Source organism: Notolepis coatsorum (genome assembly GCF_963971535.1).
Source record: "Notolepis coatsorum genome assembly, chromosome: 6".
Classification (NCBI taxonomy): domain Eukaryota; kingdom Metazoa; phylum Chordata; class Actinopteri; order Aulopiformes; family Paralepididae; genus Notolepis; species Notolepis coatsorum.
Window position 1 is genome coordinate 51,832,877 of NC_140170.1, and position 22,882 is coordinate 51,855,758.

General features: G+C 41.6%; 1 protein-coding gene across 1 annotated transcript in view; it reads right to left on the bottom strand.

Annotated features, from left to right (window-relative positions):
• ctcf (CCCTC-binding factor (zinc finger protein)) overlaps positions 1-22,882 on the bottom strand; it is an 83,042-nt gene that overhangs the window by 46,979 nt on the left and 13,181 nt on the right. Inside the window, exons 2-6 of the mRNA XM_084317027.1 lie at positions 20,188-20,431; positions 18,251-18,357; positions 16,372-16,458; positions 16,009-16,188; positions 15,714-15,920 (exon numbers count right to left, since the gene is read on the bottom strand). Of these exons, the coding sequence (XP_084173153.1) occupies positions 15,714-15,920; positions 16,009-16,188; positions 16,372-16,458; positions 18,251-18,357; positions 20,188-20,419 (813 nt within the window). The 5' untranslated portion in view covers positions 20,420-20,431. The remainder of the gene's footprint in view (positions 1-15,713; positions 15,921-16,008; positions 16,189-16,371; positions 16,459-18,250; positions 18,358-20,187; positions 20,432-22,882) is intronic.

The window sequence follows — 22,882 nt, forward strand, 5'->3', positions numbered from 1 at the left end:
AGTTCTCATTCTCTGCAACAGTTTTCACCTTCCTGTTAAGACTACAGTATTTTTTAAATAAAGTTTTATTGTCCCATGATGCATCACAAAGAAGACAAGCTAGAAGATGGCTACAAGGTAAGTGAAGTCACCTCAATGGTTAACACTTAAAAGTTCGAACTCCCGCTTCAGCCCTTGTACACGACAAAATTGATTCTCATTACTGAAACATGAAGTATTACTTGTTTGAAAAAAAGTTTTGATCATCAATATTTGATCAATACAAAGGTTAATACATTCCTAACATGTACCATGACATTTTTTTGCGGATGTCATCATGGCTTCTCCATTGTTAGCTAAAAATGCTAACTCCTCTCATCCTCCGCAACACACTTCTCATATACCGCAACATTTTAATGGGTGTTTTGGTAATAAGAACTTCTCTTTCGGCAATGAGAATTTGGTAACACATCACATAACTTTGTCATTAAATAGTAATAGTTGGTAACACTTCAACATTAAGTGTTCATAAGGTTGTAATTACATAGTAATAATAAAATGTCTATCATCAACAGTTCATTTATGTAATTTACATCAAACTTTCCTGTTTCATTGCAGACAGTCAGCCACTGAGAAAAAGAAAGCGTTAGCAAAGGCTAGGCTAGCAAAATTCAGAGAAAAGGTTTACAACAACCCTGACCTGCTGGACGAGTACAGAAGGAAGGAGAGAGAGAGGTTAGGGGGGTTGGAAATGGTACAGTCATTAGCAAACATGCTAGTTTATAGGAAGCCTCATACAAGCCATTTAGTTGATAGGATGTCCAGCTTTCTGGCCCTTACTAGAGGATGTGTACACACTCGCACTTTGTAAGCCATTCAGTCCCTACTGTAGGACACACACACATACTAGATATCAAAAACGAAAGGAAAATGGTAAGATCAAGAAAATGGAAGATCTTACCTCCAAACAATATGAAAGTAAATAAAAACAATGGAGAGAAAATTCGAACAGGCATTATGCTAAAAAGAAAACACTGAATGCCATCTTGGATTTGACCCCTCCCTCCATCAATGAGCCAGATGCCGCACAGGTACCGGAGCAAGATGGAGGCCTACCGGTACCACCAATCCCCCCAGAACTGCCATCAAACTGCCCAACACCAGAGCAGACCTCCACCCCCAAAGCAAGAAGAAAAAGGAGGATGTAGGATGTCCAGGTAGTACCAAGCCCTCCCGAGCCACCTTTGAACTGCCCAACACCAGAGCAGACCTCCAGCCCCAAAGCAGGAAGAAAAAGGAAGGCAACCATAACCTCACTGAGGTCAAAACTGAGGGCGACAAAAGATCAACTGGAAATCCAGTCCCGAAAATACTCTAACCTAACGAAGCAGCTTAGAAGGCTACAAGAAAAAACAAAAAAGGACCAGCACCTTTGATAGGCACCATTGAGAAGAGAGCCCAAGACCCTGCCCAACAACAGCCAGAGACGATTGATGGGACATGTTGTGAGTGGTTTCTTGCACCAGGATGACAACTCAACCGTCATCAATGGCAAAACAGGGGAAGTCCGCAAGAAAGGACAAGTGTTCAGGAAGAGGGCACTGACTGACACTATGGAGAGACTACATGTTACATTTCTCAGTCAGCATCCTCGCTACAAACTCTCAAGGGCTCAGTTCTGCAGACTGAAGCCCTTTTGGACCGTGAGACCCGTTTCCCAAAGAGAAACCTGTGCCTGCAAAATCCACAAGAATTTCCAATTCAAAATCAAGAAGCTTCACCAGCTTGGGATTGTTGCCACACCATCCACAACTGAAATAGTTGAGTCCTGTGTCTGCAGCTCAAGTGATATGGAATGCATGTACAGAAGGTGCATTCAATGCCAAGGCAAAACCTTCCCTACAACTATTGATCCATCAACCAAGGGAAACATAATTTCCTGGGACCAGTGGGTTACCCGGACAGGTAAAAATCACAAAAAAAGGGAAAAGATGGTGCACTGGAGGAGACGAATGTCAAAAACACAGCACTGGAGAAGACACACACATCTATCGACATCGACAAACTTGTTGACCTCACTCAGGACCATGTAAATATACTGGCCATTCATGTATATAACATCCAGCACCAGTTCCAGAGGCTGAAGTCACTCAAGGAGAGCCTTACTGAGAAAGAGGTGGCCGTCCACATTGATTACAGTGAGGTGACCACCCACACTATTGTAATCTATACTATTTATTTTTATTTATTTATTCTGCCGATTTTTGTCCAGTAACTCCTGCCAGAGCTTTCACACCACACACAAGTGTAAGGTATCAAAACGACCGGCTTGAGGGCGGCTAAGTGGCACAGTGGGCAAGGCGCTCGCCACTAACGCAGGAGATGCTGGGTTCGAGCCCAGCTCTCGGCGTTGCTTCCGGCTTGGCTGGTCGTTCATACTAATACACTTGGCAGTATTAGGGGGTGGGAAAGCCGGTGGGGATCGGACGTTGTGGACAGCGACTCCTACAGGTCGGTTGGTGCACCTGTACAGCAGAATCAGGAAGTAACAGGAGCAGCGTGAGCCTCCCACACGTTACTCCTCGCGACTGAGAGATTGCGCTGTACAGGTGAAAATATGCGACGGCTGCCTCCTCGTGTACCGGAGGGGACACGTGATGCAAGGCTTCGTCCTCACTGCAGCCGACCAGTGGGAGGCATGGTCTGGCAACGTTCGAGACAGGGGAGGGGTGAATTGAAGGGAGAATTGGCGAGGCGAAATTGGGATAGGAGAAAAATAGAAAAGAAATGGGGGAAAAAGTGGATAAAAAAAAAGAGAAACAACCAGCTTGGTCCAACTCGAGTTGCTATAACTTTTTGGAAAGTTTCACCACACCGTTTGGCTTTAAACAGGACATTTTGGTCCATAAGGAATGAATGGCAGAACATTATAGAACATTTGTGATGTCACAGTATGATGTCATAATAGGACATTCTAGAACATTTGTGATGTCACAGTATGATGTCATTATAGAACATTTGTGCTGTCACAGTATGATGTTATAATATAACATTCTAGAACATTTGTGATGTCACAGTATGATGTCATAATAGGACATTCTAGAACATTTGTGATGTCACAGTATGATGTCATAATAGAACATTCTAGAACATTTGTGATGTCACGGTATGATGTCATAATAGATCATTCTAGAATATTTGTGACGTCACAGTATGTCATAATAGATCATTATAGAACATTTGTGATGTCACAGTATGATGTCATAATAGAACATTTGTGATGTCACAGTATGATGTCATAATAGGACATTCTAGAACATTTGTGATGTCACAGTATGTCATAATAGGACATTCTAGAACATTTGTGATGTCACAGTATGATGTCATAATAGAACATTTGTGATGTCACAGTATTATGTCAGAATAGACATTCTAGAACATTTGTGATGTCACAGTATGATGTGATAATAGAACATTCTAGAACATTTGTGATGTCACAGTATGCTGTCATAATAGATCATTCTAGAACATTTGTGATGTGTGATAATAGATCATTCTAGAATATTTGTGATGTCACAGTATGTCATAATAGATCATTATAGAACATTTGTGATCTCACAGTATTATGTCATAATAGAACATTTGTGATGTCACAGTATGTCATAATATAACATTCTAGAACATTAAATTGTGAACACTCACCTTAGGCATCTTGTTTGAGCAATGCAGGCTTCAGTCTGTGTCAGTCCTGATTCTTCTTCAGAATGAGATCTTCTGAGAGAATTGTTAGAATTGTTCTATATATATAGAACACAAATGTTCTAGAATGTTCTATTATGACATCATAATCAGTAGGGATATCCTCTTTCATTGGTCTATGTTGACCACGCCCCCATGGGTTGGCTCCTCCCCTTCAGGGGATTCATCTTGATCCTTAGGCCGCGCCCCCTTTTTGTATCTTTTGAACCGCTTGTCGTAGAGTTGACTGAACCACACTTGTAACACAAATGTTCTAGAATGTTCTATTATGACAAGTTACTGTGACATCACAAATGTTCTAGAATGTTCTGCCATTCATTCCTTTATGGACCAAAAGTTCCCGTTTAAAGTCGATTTGTAGCCAAACGGTGGGGTGAAACTTTCCAAAAAGTAATAGCAACTCGAGTTGGACCAAAAAAAGCTCTGGCAGGAGTTACTGGACAAAAATCGGCGGAATAAATAAATAGTATCTTTACAATAGTGTGGGTGGTCCCACACTAACTATAGCTGTAAGTACACCAGGGAAGTGAAAGACACCCACTTTGGTGGCGGGAACCAGCAAGTGACGCATACAGTGGGGTCAAATACCTGAGTGGGGGACGTGTGGAGTCTTTTGCCTCTCTGTCAGCGTCCCTAAAGCATGATGCTGTTGCAACGTGGGCTCATCTTAATCCAGTGCTCAAGTCCATCCGGGAAGAACATCCAGAAGTGAAACAAATCCATTTTATTTCAGATGGACCCACCTCCCAGACAGTACAGCAACAAGACAGCGTTCTATCCGGCCTCGACAGTGCCTTTCATGAGAGGGTTTGAATATGTCACCTGGAACTTCTCAGAGGCATCTCATGGCAAGGGTGCCCCTGATGGGGTAGGGGGTGCACTCAAGAACCTAGCAGACCGGCTTGTTGCTTATGGAACTAGCATCCCAGACACCAAAACACTGCATGAGCAACACACTCATCTGTAAGGCTATACATAGTCACAGAGGATGAGATCATTTCGGCCCAGGATTTGATTCCTCCATCCCTGAATACAGACGTGCCCGGGACTATGAAGATTCACCAGGTAAGTCAATGTGACATGAGGTTGATCTATTGTTAAGGGGATGCAGACCAGAGAAAGACTTTCGTCTTGTTTACATCAGGGTCCCCCATTTTCAATTCATAATGACATTTATGACATACACGACATAGATATATCATGGCATTTATGACATACAGATATACAGTACTGTTACAATTGTGACATACACGATATGCAAATATACAGTACTGTTAAACAAAGATCCTAACAGAAAATATATACATACGAGGGGGAGGAGACTGTACATTGGGAGGTGGTGGGTGGGGGGGAGGGGGTGGGATGGGATGGGAGGGTTTGGACATTTACGGGGGCCAGTTTCAAATTGCAGCCTCCTGTAGGTGCTCTTTGAGAGCGGTTTTGAAGGTGGGTAGGGATTCAAATTTGTTTACGGCTGTGGGTAGGGCGTTCCACATTGATGTGGCATAATTATGAAACGTGTTTAGACCCTTGTTTGTGCCGAATCTGGGTTGAACATGATTTGTGGAACTCCCTCTGGTGTTGTGGTCATGGTATTCACTGACCTTTGGGAAGTATTTTGACATGTACATGGGTACCTTAGTGGTGTAGTGTATCTTGTAGACCAGGCCCATTGCAAGTTGCTGTACTCTGTCGTCTACTCTAAGCCATCCTAGGTTGTCAAAGTGGGCAGGGGTGAGGTGGGTTCTAGGAGTAAGGTCAAGTAGTAGTCTGACCAGTTTGTTTTGTGATGTTTGTAATCTTGTTTTGAGTGCCTTTGAGGTGCGTTGGTACCATGAGGTGCAAGCATAGTCGTAGTACCCTTGAATGAGTGCTCCTGTTAACACTTTGCGTGCCGCACACGAGATATCTCGGGTTTATTTATAGGTGGTTGAAAGCCACTCACGAGATTTTTGCGATCTGAAATCATATTGCATCACCCGAGCCTACCAGAGTATACCCGAGCGGCGCCGGCGATCATTGTGGAAAAAAGCGCCCCCTGTCGTCTCCCAGATGACATAATGGATTTTGGAATGGACTCAATGAAAATGGATGGGGAAAAAAATCCGGTACTCCACATTTTCCAGTTCACTGATCCAGCCGGGGTTACCACAGTTCATTCTGGAGCGTCTGAGACCCGCTGATCATGGAGTTCTACTGTATCGCGTTGGATCCATACACTTATCGATTTTTTCGAATGGTGATCAGGAATTGGAATATACCAGTTGGATACCATCTGATGTCAGGTAAGGACTCTATGTTATCAGTGTTAGGATAATCAGACTAATTTTGATGAAGTTATAAGCTGTTTTGTGAAATGGACTCTTTCGGTTTCACTGTAAAAGTCCGAGAGGAAATCAACGCGGCGATTATCCGTGCGCGGCCCGAATGTGCTTGCGTGCACGTATAATATTGATCATCTAGCGTTTATTTGAAAACGATTCATAAAAAGGCAGACAAATATCAACGTTGTGGAATATTCCAGTAAAAGACGATTTTCATAGAATGGTCCAGAATGCGCTGTTTTTCTATCTCAAAACTGGTGCTTTTCTAAATGCTCTAAAACGGAAATGACGCGATAAAAAATCAATCTGCCTCGACAGCACTGACTGGAAAATAGTCTTTGATAATGCGATGGGCAGATTAGACACATAGCCATAATTTAAAACATAGATTAGGCGATATTAACGTTAACATTGGCGCCGATGGTGGCATTCAGGGGGTAAAAAGGAAAACCCGGCGTGGCACTCAAAGTGTTAAGAGTGTTTTAATTAATTAATGAATTGTCATAAGTTGGCTTAATTTGATTGATTCATATGCTTTTTTAATACATTTATTATTTAATTTCTGCTTATAGCTGACATCTACAAAACCAGGGGTAATCCAGACCCGGGACGTATCCTGCTTTTGCGGCAGTGCATGCGGATGCTTTCTCCCAAAAGAGTGCTCCTTCATAGGAGCGAATGTGGAGTCAGATACGGAGAATGCAGAGCTAGGACCTGTTTTGGACGTGGGAAAGTGGGTCCTTGTGGAGTATGATGCAGAGTTGTTCCCTGGCACCATCACACAGGTATGTAGAACTAGTTTTAGATATGGACACTAGGTTACTTGTTAATGGTAAATCCTGAGTCCTGTTTTGTACTTTTTCTTTTACCCATGTCCTTTACAGATTGTGGATGATCAATATGAGGTTGACACGATGAATTGTGCTGGAGAGAACAAATTCTACATTCCATATCGGAGGTTCGATGGAGAGAAAGTGTGGTATTACTTGGACGACATCAAATGTGTCATACCGGAGCCACTACCTGCCACATCCTCTGCACGTCATTTTAGTGTTTCAGCTGAGATCTGGGCTAAATACACAAAGAAGTGGGTCTAAAACACTGGTGTGTGTAAATGCGTGTTGTGGGGTGGGGGGTTCTACAGGTCTAAGCATGTTTTATACATGACAACCATTTTGTCATGATTGTGGCCTTGTTTTTTATTTCATTTTGTACAGGCCTACTTGTTTTTAACCAGAATATACACATTTATCTTAGGCCTATATGGATTGTATTATCTAAGCAACGTTCAGAGTTGCACAGTTTGTGTTATCAGGCCTATAATGATATGTGTGATTGTTTGAGTAATTTTTTGGTATTTAAAGCACTTTTTGAAGTATATGACCTGAACCAATGATTGTTCTATGGAAAAGGTTTTATTTGTTTGTTATTATTCTGTATATTGATTGCATCTTATTGTATTTTTAAACAGAATGTTGTTAAACAGAATAAAGTTGTGAGTTGAGCTGAACAAATGCATTTTTTTCTTAATTTGATTGAGAGGATATGCAAATGCCTTAGTTGCAATTTTATGAAAGCATCCAGTCACTGCAGTCAGTGAGCGTTGGCAAGCCCTGAAATAATCTCTCATTAAAAAGGTTCACTGTTAACTTGACAAATACAGTAAATTAGAGGTTTTCATAATTATGTAATTTGTTGTGTTACCTACCGGTACATTTTGTGATGCAAGTAAAATGACACAAATGTAATTGACTGCTTTGGTGTTTGTGGCTAATCAGACACACCAAGTGGTTTGCTTTGAATAACCAACAGGCTTGCTCTTAAGCCTCGAGTTGTGTCTGGCAACACTTAGCATACTTATTATCATTACCAAAATCATTAATCTCATTTCCGAAACCCATGTATCATTACCACAACAGCTGTTAATTGAATGTTTATTTAATTTAGTGAACAATTATAATTTGATTCTAAAAGCATGTCCATGATCTATTTGTTATGTGCTTTCAGGTTTACAATGACATTTTAAGACAAATTCAGGTTTTCATGAAATATCACAAAAATTAGGTTGTCGACTGCAGAAGGTGTTGCGGTAATGAGAGTAATATGACAAACTATTCTAAAAATGATTATTTAAAGATATATATTATTTCATAGTTTCAGGTATGTGTCTATGACTGTTAATAATCTATTCTTAAAACTGTGAAAATGTATACGCTTTTCTTATTAAATATTTTCTAATTATTATTCACATATACTCCAGACCTGGCTTATAGTGCTTGAAAAGGAAATTTGTAGATGCAAGTTTGTTAAAAAAAATTATGTTTGAAATGTTGAAATCAAGATTTCATGAGAATCACCCATTTACATTTTGTCATTTAGCAGACGCTTTTATCCAAAGTGACTTACAAGTTTTGTACAACAAGACCGCAGGAAGGGTACAATTCATTCAAATTCATGATTTAGGACGATTATTTTTAACCCTTTATTCGCCAATGACGTGTTACCACGTCATTCTCCGCCATGCGTAATCTGCCAATGACGCCGTAAGGCGTCTTTGTGATCAATATTTCAAAAATCTGTGATGGCAATCATATTTCACCCACGGAGACTTGAGATCTCCTGTTGAATTCTCTCAACTCGCCAACGGTTCAAGAGCGCCATCTGGTGGCCGATCGCCCAAACAGGAAGTGACGCGCCGGAAGTGGTGCTCATCCACATTCGGTCCGGGCACTCGCTATCGTTAGCGGGACTCCAGCTCGACACACTGGACAGCGATCCGTTGCCAATAACTCGATAAACAACATGATTTGGACGTATATATTATTATACAACCTGGAAATGGATCGCATATATCAACATCCCATAATAGCGATCTTTCTGCTCCACGCTGATCACCCAACGGTCAGAGGAAGCTGCGGTAAGTTTCAGCGTGTTTGAATATTATGATCCATATAAACTGCTGTGATCTATGTATCGCCCATACTACATGAATGATTTAACGTCGGCCACAGACTTATAAACCCCCCCCCCCCCCCCCTCCGGTCACCAGCTGATGATGAGGCATGACGCTTAGGACCTTGTACAATTGAACATTTTAATCTGACGTCAATCGGTATCAAACTACATTTGATGATGTAATATACGGTATGTATTTATGTCTATAAATCACGCTCTGCAGAATGCTGCAGAAAACGATAAAAACACATTTATACTTTAGACCGTATTTTAGTATGAATATGTGAATGAAAAAGTAGAAAGTTGCTACATCTTAAAACGATAGATACTTGACGTTGAATGGGCCATAGTAATGTCAATTTAGCAATACAATTAAAAAAGTTATAGCCCTGCAAAGAAGGGGAACATCTCCATAGACTTACAGTACTGGCAGACAGTGGATTAAGATCAGAATAATCCCTGGCAGATAAAGGGTTAAAATGAAAATCGATTTTCACAAAAACACTTTTTTTTGTTTTGTTTTTAAGTCACCTTTTATTTTACAAAAAGTGATGTTTGGTGAAAGTCAGATTTGCACTTTATTAAATTCATTCTTGTTTGATGATCAAGAGGCACTTTTATTTGTTTTAAGTAAAGTTTGGTGAAAAAGCAAGTTATTGCACTATTAATCCCAATAGGGACATTCATCTTTGTTTGATCAAGAGTACCCTTTTATATATATCTAATTGGTCCCGCCAGTTTTATAATGAACCAAAAAGTATTAATACATTTTCTTTTTTTTATCGTTTTTGTTGTTTGCCAATAGGGAGGTATCAGTAGTATTGGCAGTGGTAGTAGTCGTAATAGTAATCCAGTATATATTTTTATTTTCTAAAAATAAACCAGTTCAACACAGGTAACCACTTTTGCTTCATTTCTTTGATGGCTCAAATGTATGCTCTAGTCGATTTTGTGTTTTGAGCACAAAGTTCATCATAGATCTAGCCTCTTTATTTAGGGGAGCATGCCCCTGGACGCCCCTAGAGGGCCCGAGGTTCACCCACCACAGTCTCACAAAATCCTGTGGGCTGTCAAAGTTAATTTTGGAGATTAATTTAAATTATTTAAAGCATTAAAATAAATTAATCTAGATTAATCTATAGAGTGAAAAATGTTCAAATCAAATCAAATCAAATCAAATTTATTTATAGGGCCCGACAACACACGTTAATGTCCCCATTTAGATGAATGCAAATAAATGAAAGAATGCAAGCACTCCCAGACATACCCCACGCGAAGGTAAGGAAAAACTCACTAAAACCTAACAATAGGGAAAAAAGCTCCACAGGCAGTGTGGAGGAGAGAAACCTTAGAAGGGCCATTCAAGGGGGGATCTCCCTTCTTAGATGTTGGTGATAGTAGTGTTGCAGACGGACAGTTGGTAAGCATGCACTCATGTGTGTGGTGAAACACAGATGAGTGCATGCAATAGCAACTGTACATTTTGAAAGATTAAAGATAGAGCTAATAGCGATAGCAACTGAACATTGAAAGATTTTTCAACGTTCTGAACTTTCAGCAGTATATTTGCTTGTTCTTTTTTTGTATCGACTCATGCACCTTTTTGAAAATCATCTGACATGAAGATGGAACACATTTTTTTTTTTGATCCACTTTTTCTCCCATTTTCTATATTTTCTCCCATCCCAATTTCGTAACATCCAATTCAACCCTCCCCTGTCACGAACGCCGTTTCTTGCCTCCCACAAGCCGGCTGCAATGTGGACTAAGTCATACATAGCACAAGTCCCCTCCGGTACTTGAGGTAACAGCAGTCGCATCTTTTCACCTGCGCAGCTCGATCTCTCAGTGGCGAGGAGTAACGCGTGGGAGGCTCACGCTGCCCCCGACACTTGCTGATTCTACTGCGCAGGCGCACCAACCGACCTGTAGGAGTCGCTGTCCACAACGCCCGATCCCCACCCATCAGTTTCCCACCCCCTAATATGGCCAATGTGTATTAGTACGGACGACCAGCTAAACTGAAAGCAAATGTGGAGAGCGGGGCTCGAACAGGCGAGCCCAGCGTATCCAGATTTCGTGGCGAGCGCCTTGCCCACTACGCCACGTAGCCGCCAAACACATTTTTGTTGTTAATATGATTTATATTACTGGTAGTTCATACAAGACATTATCGTCCTCTAAGCCAATCTGCACTTTAACATAGGCCTGGGTTGTTTTTATTTCTGTTAGCGCCGCGGATATAAGAAAGGTCTAGCTGAGTCAATATGGATGGTTTTGTTGAACATTTGTATTTCACAGGAGAGAAACTGTATTTGTTTGTCAACAGGAAGCATTTGTATTTCACAGGAGAGAAACTGTATTTGTTTGTCACCGTTTGGCCTTCGTCGACCACGTGAGGTCCTACAAAGAGGCTCTCTCCAAGACCAGGACCACATACTACTCCACCCTCATCACCTCACAGCAAAATCACCCCAGATCGCTTTTCTCAACTATAAATAGTCTCCTCCGCCCTCTCACTGCCTCCCACACTGCTGATGCTCCTGACCTCTGCTCTAAGTTCCTTGACTTTTTCCAGGCTAAAGTGACTTCCATCCACCAACAACTCACGATGCCTGCCCCCTCCCCTCCTCACTTACCCCTGACGCCGGACAACATGCTCCCAGCTGCATCCCTCCATCCCCAGTGCTCTCTCTCCTCCTTCTCCCCAGTGGATGTTCCGCTGGTCATGAAGCTGGTTACCAGAGCCTAAGCTTCCACCTGCTCCCTCGACCCCATGCCTACGGTGCTGGTCAAGGCCTGCCTTCCTACCCTCTGCCCCATCATAACGGACATCATCAACTCCCCTCTGTCATCTGGAATAGTTCCCTCCCGTTTCAAAACCGCCTCCATCACTCCCATCCTAAATAAGCCTGGTCTGGACCCTGAGGTGCTGGACAACTACCGGCCGATCTCCAACCGTCCTTTCCTAAGTAAAACCTTGGAAAGGGCAGTCGCCACCCAGCTTAATCAACATCTGTACAACCATGAGCTCTACGAACCCCTTCAGTCAGCCTACCGAGCACATCACAGCACAGAGACCGCCCTCATCAAGATCACTAATGACCTCCTCGCTGCAGACTCCGGACACATCAGCCTCCTCATCCTTCTCGACCTCTCCGCGGCGTTCGATACAATATCCCACTCAGTCCTCCTCAAATGCCTCTCCGACAACCTTGGCATCACCGGTACAGCTCTGTCTTGGTTTCATTCATATCTCACAAATAGATCTCAGTTTGTCAGCGTCAGTGGCTCATCCTCCCCCCGGCCCCAGTCAACCACGGTGTCCCCCAAGGCTCTGTGCTGGGTCCCCTACTATTCACCATTTACATGCTCCCCCTCGGTCAGATTATACGTCACTATGGACTCAACTTTCATTGTTATGCTGATGATACTCTGCCTATATCAGCACCTCACCATCCTCCCAGCTCCCCCCACAGTCTGTAGTCAACTGCCTCCACGCCATAAAAACCTGGATGTCAACCAAATTACTGAAACTCAACAGCAAAAAGACAGAGCTCATGGTTGTGGCCCACCAAGGCACTGCTTGGGAAGGTTGGAGATCTCCTCCTCCACGTTGACGGCTGTTCCATCTCCCCGTCTCTCGAAGTCCGTAACCTGGGCGTCACCCTTGACTCCACACTTTAATTTCACTCCCACATCAAATCCGTCACCAAGCCTGCCTTCTCAAAAACATCTCCCGTCTCCGACCCTCACTCTCAGACTCTGTAGCTGAGACCCTGATCCACTCATTCATCACCTCCTGGTTGGCTCCCAGTCAAGTTCCGCATCACCTTCAAACTCCTGCTCCTCACCTATAAGTCCCTCCATGCCCTCGCCCCCCGATACCTGTCTGATCTCCTCCACCAGCACATTCCATCCCGGAACCTACGATCCTCTGATCTAGGTCTCCTCTCCATCCCTCGCACCAGGTTACGGACTTTTGGAGACAGAGTCTTCAGCGTGGCGTCCCCTACCCTCTGGAACTCTCTCCCCCCCGAAATCCGCAACGCCCCAACGGCTGGACACCTTAAAATCTGCACTAAAAACACACCTCTTCACCAAGGCTTTCCCCATCAGTTAGTTTAGATTAGATTAGGTCCATTATCCCTTACCTTCCCTCATCCCCCTTTTCCCCCCCTATTTCCCTAGCCCTATATTTGTCCTGATTGTGAAGCGACCTTGGGTTCTAGAAAGGCGCTATATAAATTTGATCTGGTATTATTATTGTATTCAAAGAAAGCTATTAAAATAGTCTTTGAATCTAAATATACTTTATTTGTGTTGATTTTACATTAACTCCATGATTTTACTCAAGTAAATATCTGTTACAAGTTTCGGTCTTAAGTAGAAAAATGCTATTTTTAATCTAGATTAATTACAGAAAATTGTGAGATTAATTAGTTAATTTTTTTTAATCTATTGACAGCACTAATTATTATATATATATATATTTTTAAGTGAAGATTGGTGAAAGTTAGGTTTGAACTTCAATCCCAAGTCAATCCCAATAGGGAAATTCATCTTGGTTCAATAATTTTTTTTGTCAAATAAAAACGAAGCTTATTTGAATGATTTCCTTGGCGTTTCTAGTTTTTAACTGATTCAGCGCCGGGAATTAGTCAGCCCCCGTTCTAGCACTGCCACGCTTTAAGAGATGGGAGTGCGTCACCTTCTTTGTAGAGCTATAACTATATTCTAGCTATGGATACAATACAGGGCTGTACAGTGCGATGATATGATCGCAAATTGCCCCCTAATTTGTTCCGTGCGAGTTTAAAATAATATCTGGGGGCAAGCTTGCGAGTGGTGATTTCAACCCTTCATTCGCATTTCACTCCTAAATTAATCCATACAAATTGTAGTAAAACATTAGCCTACAACCAGGGCTGTACAGTGCAATATAATGTTGCGGTTGTAATTTCATTAGACAGACCAGCGCGGACCTTTAATAACATGCAATTTAATTGACACAAGCAATGAGCTAACGGTAGCTTCTAACCAAGGTATCCATTAGGATTATGCTAAGCTAACTAGCGATCTCTGCTAACCCTGGAAAACGGTCAAAGCGGACTCCACAAGACTAGTTCCATTCGTGAGGAAAGGGGGTGGGTTATATTGACAACGCTTGACAACAGAAGTTTAAACATAACTTCATATTTATTGGTTATTCATTTCTGTATATCATTCAATTTCGATCTCCGTGTGTCTCCATCTCCATCTCTTCCTGTTTACATTCGAGTGTGACGTCATCACCTACGGCAGCTTAGACGATCAAAACGCGAACCTAGAACAAAACCCGAAGGGGGGGGCTGGCTCTCTTGTTCGTTCTCGCCCCCCCCCCCCCCCCCCTCTCTCTCTCTCTCTCTCTCTCTCTCTCTCGCTCTCTCTCTACATTCAATGATTTAAAGTAGCCAAATGTTACACACAGTATAAATACTAACCGGATAGTTGATGATATAAAAATTTCATTTCATTATCTGAAATATTCTAAAATCATTAAGTCTGTGTGATTATTATTTTCTCACAGTAGTGTGTGTGTATATATATATATATATATATATATATATATATATATATATATATGTGTGTTTGGCTAAAGTGGATAGAAAACACAGTACTGTGTAAAAGGCACCCAAGAGTTTTTATATAAATTGTCTTAGATGTAAATAATTTTTTTTATTAGTGTGTCAGTAGACTACTCTTAGTACATTTTCATTAAATTATTTTTTAAAGCATCTTCATGGTTTAATAATGCAAACATATGTTGCAGGGACTTATTATAATCATCATATTGGCGTGACTGTATGCATCAAATGGTTAAATCAAGCATTTTTAAGTGCTTTAGAGGAAATGTCAAAATATCGCGATATCATTTAGAGGCCATATCGCCCAGCCCTACTATAATGGTAAAATAGTTATTTAAAAATGTGCCCCTAGTGAAAAAGCTTAGCGTACAGCCCTGCAATACTATGGCCCATTTGACATCACCTATCTATCGTTCAATATGTGAAAAAGCACATAGAAACAGCGTGACTCGCGAGATGAGTTGTTACAGAGCTGTCGAACGCAGGGCTGAATAGCTAGATGTCATAGCTTCTAAAATGTAAGGTCCGCAGAGATGATCTTGGCCGTTAAAACGATGCGTCACTTGACCATATAAAGCCATTTATAGGCCTGATATTCTATATCCATATTTCACATTGCCTGTGTCCAGATGGCAAAATTCAGTACTGCATCTACAAAAAACCCTGTAAATCATCTGCCCTTTGTTCATTTGCTTAGATTTTGACTAGACTTGATCTCATTCACGTCAAAGATGGAAAAGATTTATAATAATTTATATTCTCCTTTGGTTCATTACAATTTACTCAAGCACAGACACAATATTTCTGACACTGGGAATAAATTTTGTGAAAATATGGCTAGGGCTTAACAGGTTAAAGGAACCAACTGATCAGCTGAAAAAATTATGACTGTTGGCCAACTAAGATTTTTTATATATACAGTATATACAAAAAAAAAAGATTTCTAATGCTGTATAATAATACCCTTGTACCCTACCATCTTTCTAGACAGACAGACAGACAGACAGACAGACAGACAGACAGACAGACAGATAAACAGATAAACAGACAGCTCTTTCCCCAGCAGTACCTTCTTGGACTTCTTGATGGCTCCCATGGGGGGCTGGTAGTCAGGGTCTGTACCCCAAGTGGAGTCTTCGTTCTGGGCCTGGATGGCCTCATCCTCCCCATCCATCATCCGGCTCACCAAATGTTCATCATCCTCTTGCTGGGGTAGTCCTCCATCATCCTCCTGTTCTACGGTCTCTACTTCTCCATTCGCTCCCACCTTCACCACCTGGAGATACAGAGAATAACACGATAGACAGACAGACGGATAGACAGACTAAATAGATAAGACAAATGGCAAATAAGACTATATGTACCTGGAAGCCCTCAGGCAGAGGTAGGGTATGACAGATAAGAGGGTCTCCATCTTTAGGCATGGCTGTGGCGTCTACATAGGTGCCCTGCTGCAATGCCTCCACTGTAGCGGCAGAGACTGGTACCTGCACCAGCTGAAGCTCCCCTAGACCCAGTGCCGCCTGCTCCTCCATATTCACCACCTAGACACACAGAGAGAGAGGGGGGGGGGGTCAGCGTGCGTTGCTTGTGGAAAACTAAATAGAAATAAATAAAACGTTCAACAGGTGAGTGGATCCATCACAGAAACCTCGTAAAATACCTGTAAATGTATTTTGAACATGAATGTACTACTAGTACAAACTTTGTGAAGGCAGAGCTCTCACCTGCAGGGTGATGATCTGCGTCTGATCCACCGTCGTCACGGTGGCCTGGTGGGCGAGGCCAGGGACTCCCACCGTTGCCTCCATCACCTGAAAACAAACCAGTTGATTTAAACATCCATGTTCTATTTTTGTTTTTTGTATTTTATTTTTTTATAATTTTTTAAACACACATATAAACAAACATGACAACACACGATAAGATACACAAGCATTAATACACAGTGTATATCCAACGAAATTACCATTTATACCAATGTCTTATACAGGATATACCCCTAATACCTGTTATCTAAAAACCTACACACATATGCTCCAGCTCGAACCCCCCCCTCCCGGACCCCTCTTTGGATAGTACCTCCATTATCCCTCGCTCCTAACCAGACACTATTCTCTCCACCACTTCTAACCACATTGTCATTTTGGATTCATTGAGACCCAGAATTCTTGCTGTAGATATTTCTTGATAAATCACATCGAGATATGTAAGAAACCAAACTTTCCGGCACATTTTTTCCGGTTGAAACCAGCGTGATGCGATCATGTTCTATTTTTGTTATACATATTGTTAAATGTTAAAAGTACTATATAAATATATATATTTGAACCCTTTCACTGCCACACGACAGAAGGTTAACCCTTTACTATCACACAACCGGGTACCCGTCGGTTGTGTGATAGTAAAGGGTTAACATTCTGTCGTGTGGCAGTGAAAGGGTTAAGTGCCCTGTAAGTAGTGTATCCTTTATTTATTTAATTAGGTTTGGAGTGTGTGTGTGTGTGTGTGTGTGTGATGATTTAAGGGTCGTTGTCTTTTTCAAGAATGGCTTCAGATTAAATTCAACAACTTCCACATTACAAATAGAGGTGGGTCTTTGGGAGACACTATTAATTCCTATTTTGTAAAATGGGTGATAATTTCTGTGGCTAGTTCAGTTTGGCAACTTTCAATTAAGCCCTCGAGTTTGCCCTCAAAATGCTATTCGAAAGGCAACCGGTTCATGCTTCGCATTCGCATTTTGCGCTCTGATTGGCCACCGTTTCTGGTCGCACCAATCGTGTGACGGCAAGTTCTTTCGCCGGTTAAGCTTAGGCACTCTTTCGGAGTTGGTTAAGGTTAGAGTTTGTCTTAGAGCAGGGCGATAGAACGCCAGCCCTGATTCCAAACTCTAACCTTAACAAACTTCGAAAGAGTCGCCTAAGCTTAACCAGTGATAAACTAGGCGTTAGGTAGTTTGCTGCTGGTCGAGGCGGAAATGGGCGCATCACGCGATTGGGCGCACATGTCACATGACCAGAAACGTCAGTGGCCAATCAGATCGCTAAACGCATGAACCGGTTGCCTTTCGAATAGACGCGACCTGGCCGACCCAGTCGCCTCTGGAACCAAATTGAACTATCGATAGTAAAAGTTAGGGCTGGAATTCAAAGCTTCGGGGCCGAGATTCGATTTTAATTCGAAGCTTCGAAATTAAAATTATTTAAAAAATAAATTTATGTTGTAGGACTTGTACAGCACTTTGTTCAACTCTGTCAGTGCTGTAAAGTTTAAACCTTTTTAAATCTTAGACAAACTAAACACTTTGCTTCCATGAAATATTGTAAACCGTAATTTTAGGCTTTATAAAAGCAGCACAATGAACACAAATCTGTCAGTGCAGAGTCCGACCTCATCTTAAATAACAAACAGCATTGCTTGTTGTAGTTAACAAAGAGAGGCAGAGTTGATTTTGCACAATTTATTTTTATTTTTATTTTTTTTATTTACATAATCGAATTTTATTTTCATATTCGAATCCCATGCCCATCGAACGAAGCTTCGAAGTATTTAAGACAGCCCTAGTAAAAGTACCCTATTGTAAAACACCATGATCTGACAAACCTCAGTCTTCATCTGCAGCAGGGTGGGGTCCAGAGTGTCCATCACAATCATCTGCACCCCTCCAGCCTCCATCAGATGGGCCTGAGCAGCGTCCACCAGCAGCTCTCCTAAATCACAGTACAAAGAGGCATAGTTCTATCAGTACTATATTGACCAATGCTCTACTAACTATCTGTACTATAATGACCCATGCTCTACTAACTGTCTATACCAAGGGTCTCAAACTCGCGGCCCAATTGCGGCCCGCTGGATGATATTTTGCGGCCCCCTACTTGACATCAAAGTTTAGTGTTAGTGCGGCCCGCGCGCAACTTGTTGCTGAGTCGTTGTGCGAGTTGGATGTTTTATTTATTTGATCACTTGTAGGCTACCATAGCGCAGGCTCATGACAGCAACGTTATGTTAGTGACTTGGTTGAAACGTGATTCCGGAGTGATACCAAGTTGAAGGAAAATATATCCAGTGCGTATGGCAGGCATTCTCGAAATTCTCCGCTGTCTCCTCTGCAAGCGGTGCTCTGCCTGTCTGTGTCTGTCTGTCTACTCTGGTCCAATCACATTCAGCATCCCGTCAGCGTCCCCCCACCCCCCCCCCACCCACAGTCTGCGAATCAGAGCAGAGTAGGGCGGGTCTTCACGGAATGAGTGGTCTCTTTCAGCGGGGCCGAGTCAGAGCGAGAGTTGACAGTGCATCTACAGGTAGTCTAATCTGCGTGCACTGTAGCTAGTAACCTCATTCCCAGTTTTACAGTATCTCCGTGAGATAAATGTAGCTAGTAGCCTAGTTTCGCCAGCAGGCAGTTAGTTAGTAGAAAGATATGGCATGCTCATGCTGAATGGACTGAAAAATATGCGTTCATCCTCCCAGCACCAAACCAATGTGCCTAACATGCCAAGAAACTGTAGCTCTTGTGAAGAGTGGCAATTTGAAACGCCACTACGAAACAAAAGTTATTTTGATGCAGCCTTTCCTCCAAATTCAGTGCTAAGAACCACAAAAATAAATGGAATGCATGCAATCATCATATCAAGCTGCAAGCAGAATTATTGTTAAAGCTATGTAACAACGAGAAAAAGCAAGTCCTCACTCAGTGGCATGGGTGTTGGCTAAACACAAGAAGCCATTCTCTGATGCATATATAATAAAATAATGTATGACTAAGTGATGGAGACCATGTTTGAAGGCAAACAAAAGCAAATCCTCAGATAGCACAGCAACCAGAATAACTGAAATACTGGGTGATGATTTGATTAAACAGCTTTGTGATAGAATAAAAAAAATGCACAGTGCATTTCCATAGCTGTGGATGAGTCCACTGACACCACTGAGAATGCTCAGTTGCTGGTGTTTGTGAGGTTTTAGTGAGTTTGTGAGAAGATTGGATCAGTTGTACTTTTTTTTGGAATACTTGGAACCCTTTTTTTGTAGAATATTTGATGCGGCCCAGCCTCACCCAGACTCTACCTCCAGTGGCCCCCAGGTAAATTGAGTTTGAGACCCCTGGTCTATACTATAATGACCCATGCTCTACTAACCGTCTATACTATATTGACCGATGCGCTAACTCTATTGACCCATGTTCTACTACCAACTTAACTATATTGATTTCCGATGCAACGCGCAGAGATTTGCATAAGCTCATATTTCCCTAATAACACTTAAAATCATTTGCTAAACAAACGTAAGTGCTGACAATATACACCGACTGCTGTTTTGATAGGGTTAGGGTCTTTACTCTTGGCCTACATTTGAAAGAGAAACACAACATTACTTAATATACGGACTGTATTGATCTATTTGTGACGTGAAATAAATATCGGCCCGGTGCCGGGTCGATCTGGCTCAAGAGGTTATGGGATGTAGACAGAAATAATTACAATAAAAATAGTGTGGGGAAAATAAATCTATACTATATTAATCCATGATCTACTACTAACCTTGTTCCAGCATGACTCCAGACTGACCCTCCACCACCCCTCCGGCCTCTGCCGCCTGTTGTAGCAGGTCAGCCACCATAGCGTCTTGGCTGTGGACGGACTGGATGCAGGGGTAGTCTGACTCTTTAGTGGGGTCCTCCCCAACTTCTTGGCTGTGGACGGACTGGATGCAGGGGTAGTCTGACTCTGTAGTGGGGTCCTCCCCAACTCCCTCTGTCTGCCCCCCGTCCATAATGGGTAAGATCTGGAAGGAGGGAGGGGTGCACACATACAAATATATATTTTTTTAAATGTAAAATGCATGGTTTAGCTCTCTAGTTATAGCCATAGATAGAAGTACAGGCTTGTATACTAACCCATCCTTAATAGTGTTCAGTGTGGTGTAAGGCTGAGCCCGAAAGTTCGTTCGTTACGCTGGCAATCAGACTTTAATTAATGGGTTTGAACGTTCGCAAAAAAAATATTCATTTTTGGGTGGAACGTTTAGTGCACACGCAACGCGACCCGGGAGGTGGGGACGGTATAGCGGGTTACACACAACATAGCAGTGCTCAGAGCTGTACGGCTCTGGCAGTCAAGCACCATGCCCAAAATATCCACCGTTTGCAACAACCTAACTCTGAAGTACGATTTCAAACGAGTGGGAACTACTGGGATATGTCTTGGAAACAAAAGAACTGGAGATAAAAGATTGTGGAGTAAACAACACGCAACGCCTGGGTGAAGTGGCTGGAGCGGCTGGTTTGACCACGCAAAAGTGAAAGACTGCTCCACAAGACTGAAAGAGTGTATGTATGGCATACTCAACTAAAAGTGAGTGCGTTATATGATATTACCGGTATGTTTGACTGCTGTCTTTTCCCTTTATTTTCTTCTGAGTGCTTTGTTTACATGTTTACATGAACAGCCACCACTGTAAACAAATTATTTTTCGCCGATAAGACTATGCAATGCCGCCCCTAGCCCCTTACGTGACTGCGATCTGCAAGCCAGGACGCAGTCACGTAAGGGGCTATGCCGCCCCCCGTAAAATCTATAATAATACAATTAATTAATAAAAAAAAACAACGTTCGAACGTCCGTTCGAAAAACCGTGGTGAATGTAGAGCCATATGAAATCCGTTTTATTATTTTCCAAATTCCATTTTATTTTTTCCCAAATTCCATTTTTTCCATTTAAATATTTCTGTATTTTGCCTTTTATGCTCATTTTACCATCAGAAATAGTGTCTAATAAGTGGGAATGAATAAATGTCCACAATTGAATAAGATCCATTTAACAGTCCATTTAATGTTTTTAAGTGCTGCAACTCAGAAATACAGTTCAATTTTACACAATATTTTTCAATTAATATTGTGACAAAATAAAAATACATATTTCAAGTGTAAACAATAGATACAGCTAGCTACTACTGACATTATCACAATGACAATGTCAGTAACCTAGCTATATCTATTATATTGTGATGAAATATAGTAATGCATAATTTAGGCACCTTTAGTTTAGTTTATTTCGTTTATAAAGGACAGTGTATAATGGCAATCGTTTGCATTAAACAAATGGATGGGTGCACTAGATTTAGCAAGAAGCTATCATTTCCATCTATAGTCCTATGTACTGTAACGTTTCATAGCTATTTAAGTTTATTTAGATTATAAAGGGCAGTGTATAATGACAATCGTTTGCATTAACCCTTAGAAGTCTAACCTAAATAGCTCCTCCTCCTGAGAATTTCCCCCTTTTTTTTTGTTACATAATATAAAATTACAGATTCATACCTTCAAAATAAGCCATCAATTGTCAAATTTGAGACGATAGTTTTCAATCAATGTCCTATCAAACATTCTGGTAAAATCCTAACACCTTTTCAGTATAGGACTTTGAACTAGATCCAAGTTCATTCAGATATCTGATGAGAGAACTACACTCCCAGAATTCAATGTGATCATTGTCACTAGCACCATTTCACACCTGAGCAAAGGCCCAGTCATTCCTTTGTTATTCCAGTGAATGGACCCAGCAGGAGGCCTAGCCTGTGTGTGTTTCTGTGTGTGTGTGTGTGTCTGTGTCTGTATCTACAGTACTGTACCATATCAAAAAAAAATAAGCAAACTAGACTAGATGTAAATGTAATGTGTAAATGTGTAAATGTAAATGTGTGTGTGTGTCTGTCTGTCTGTGTATGTGTGTGTGTGTATGTGTGTGTGTGTGTCTGTGAAACATGTCTTGTACTCATTTACCTCACTAAATACATACTAAATGTGTAACTGTAGATTTCAAGAGAGAGAGAGAGAGAGAGAGAGCGACATTTATAATAATTATATTATTAGTTTTTTTACACACACACACTAATAACATGATCATAACCAGAGAAAACAAGACCAAAGACAACTGGAATAGAATATCACACAAGGAAGGTGGCGCATGCATAGAAGCTGGTCTACTTTGGGGGAAAAGGCATTTTTCTATCACTAAATATGGAGTACTCCCCATTCAAAGAGATAGGGCACAGATCTTGTTCATCTTGTTAGTCCCTGTTATCAACAATGAAGCAGAGTGAACCATCTTCTCTCTAGACAGACTTTGGTAGTACCCTCTTGTAAGACCTTCTGGTGTATAAGATTTCAGACACACATCCAACTCCCAACATACTAACCGACATACTGTCATCCATGAAAGTGTAAGAATAGGACC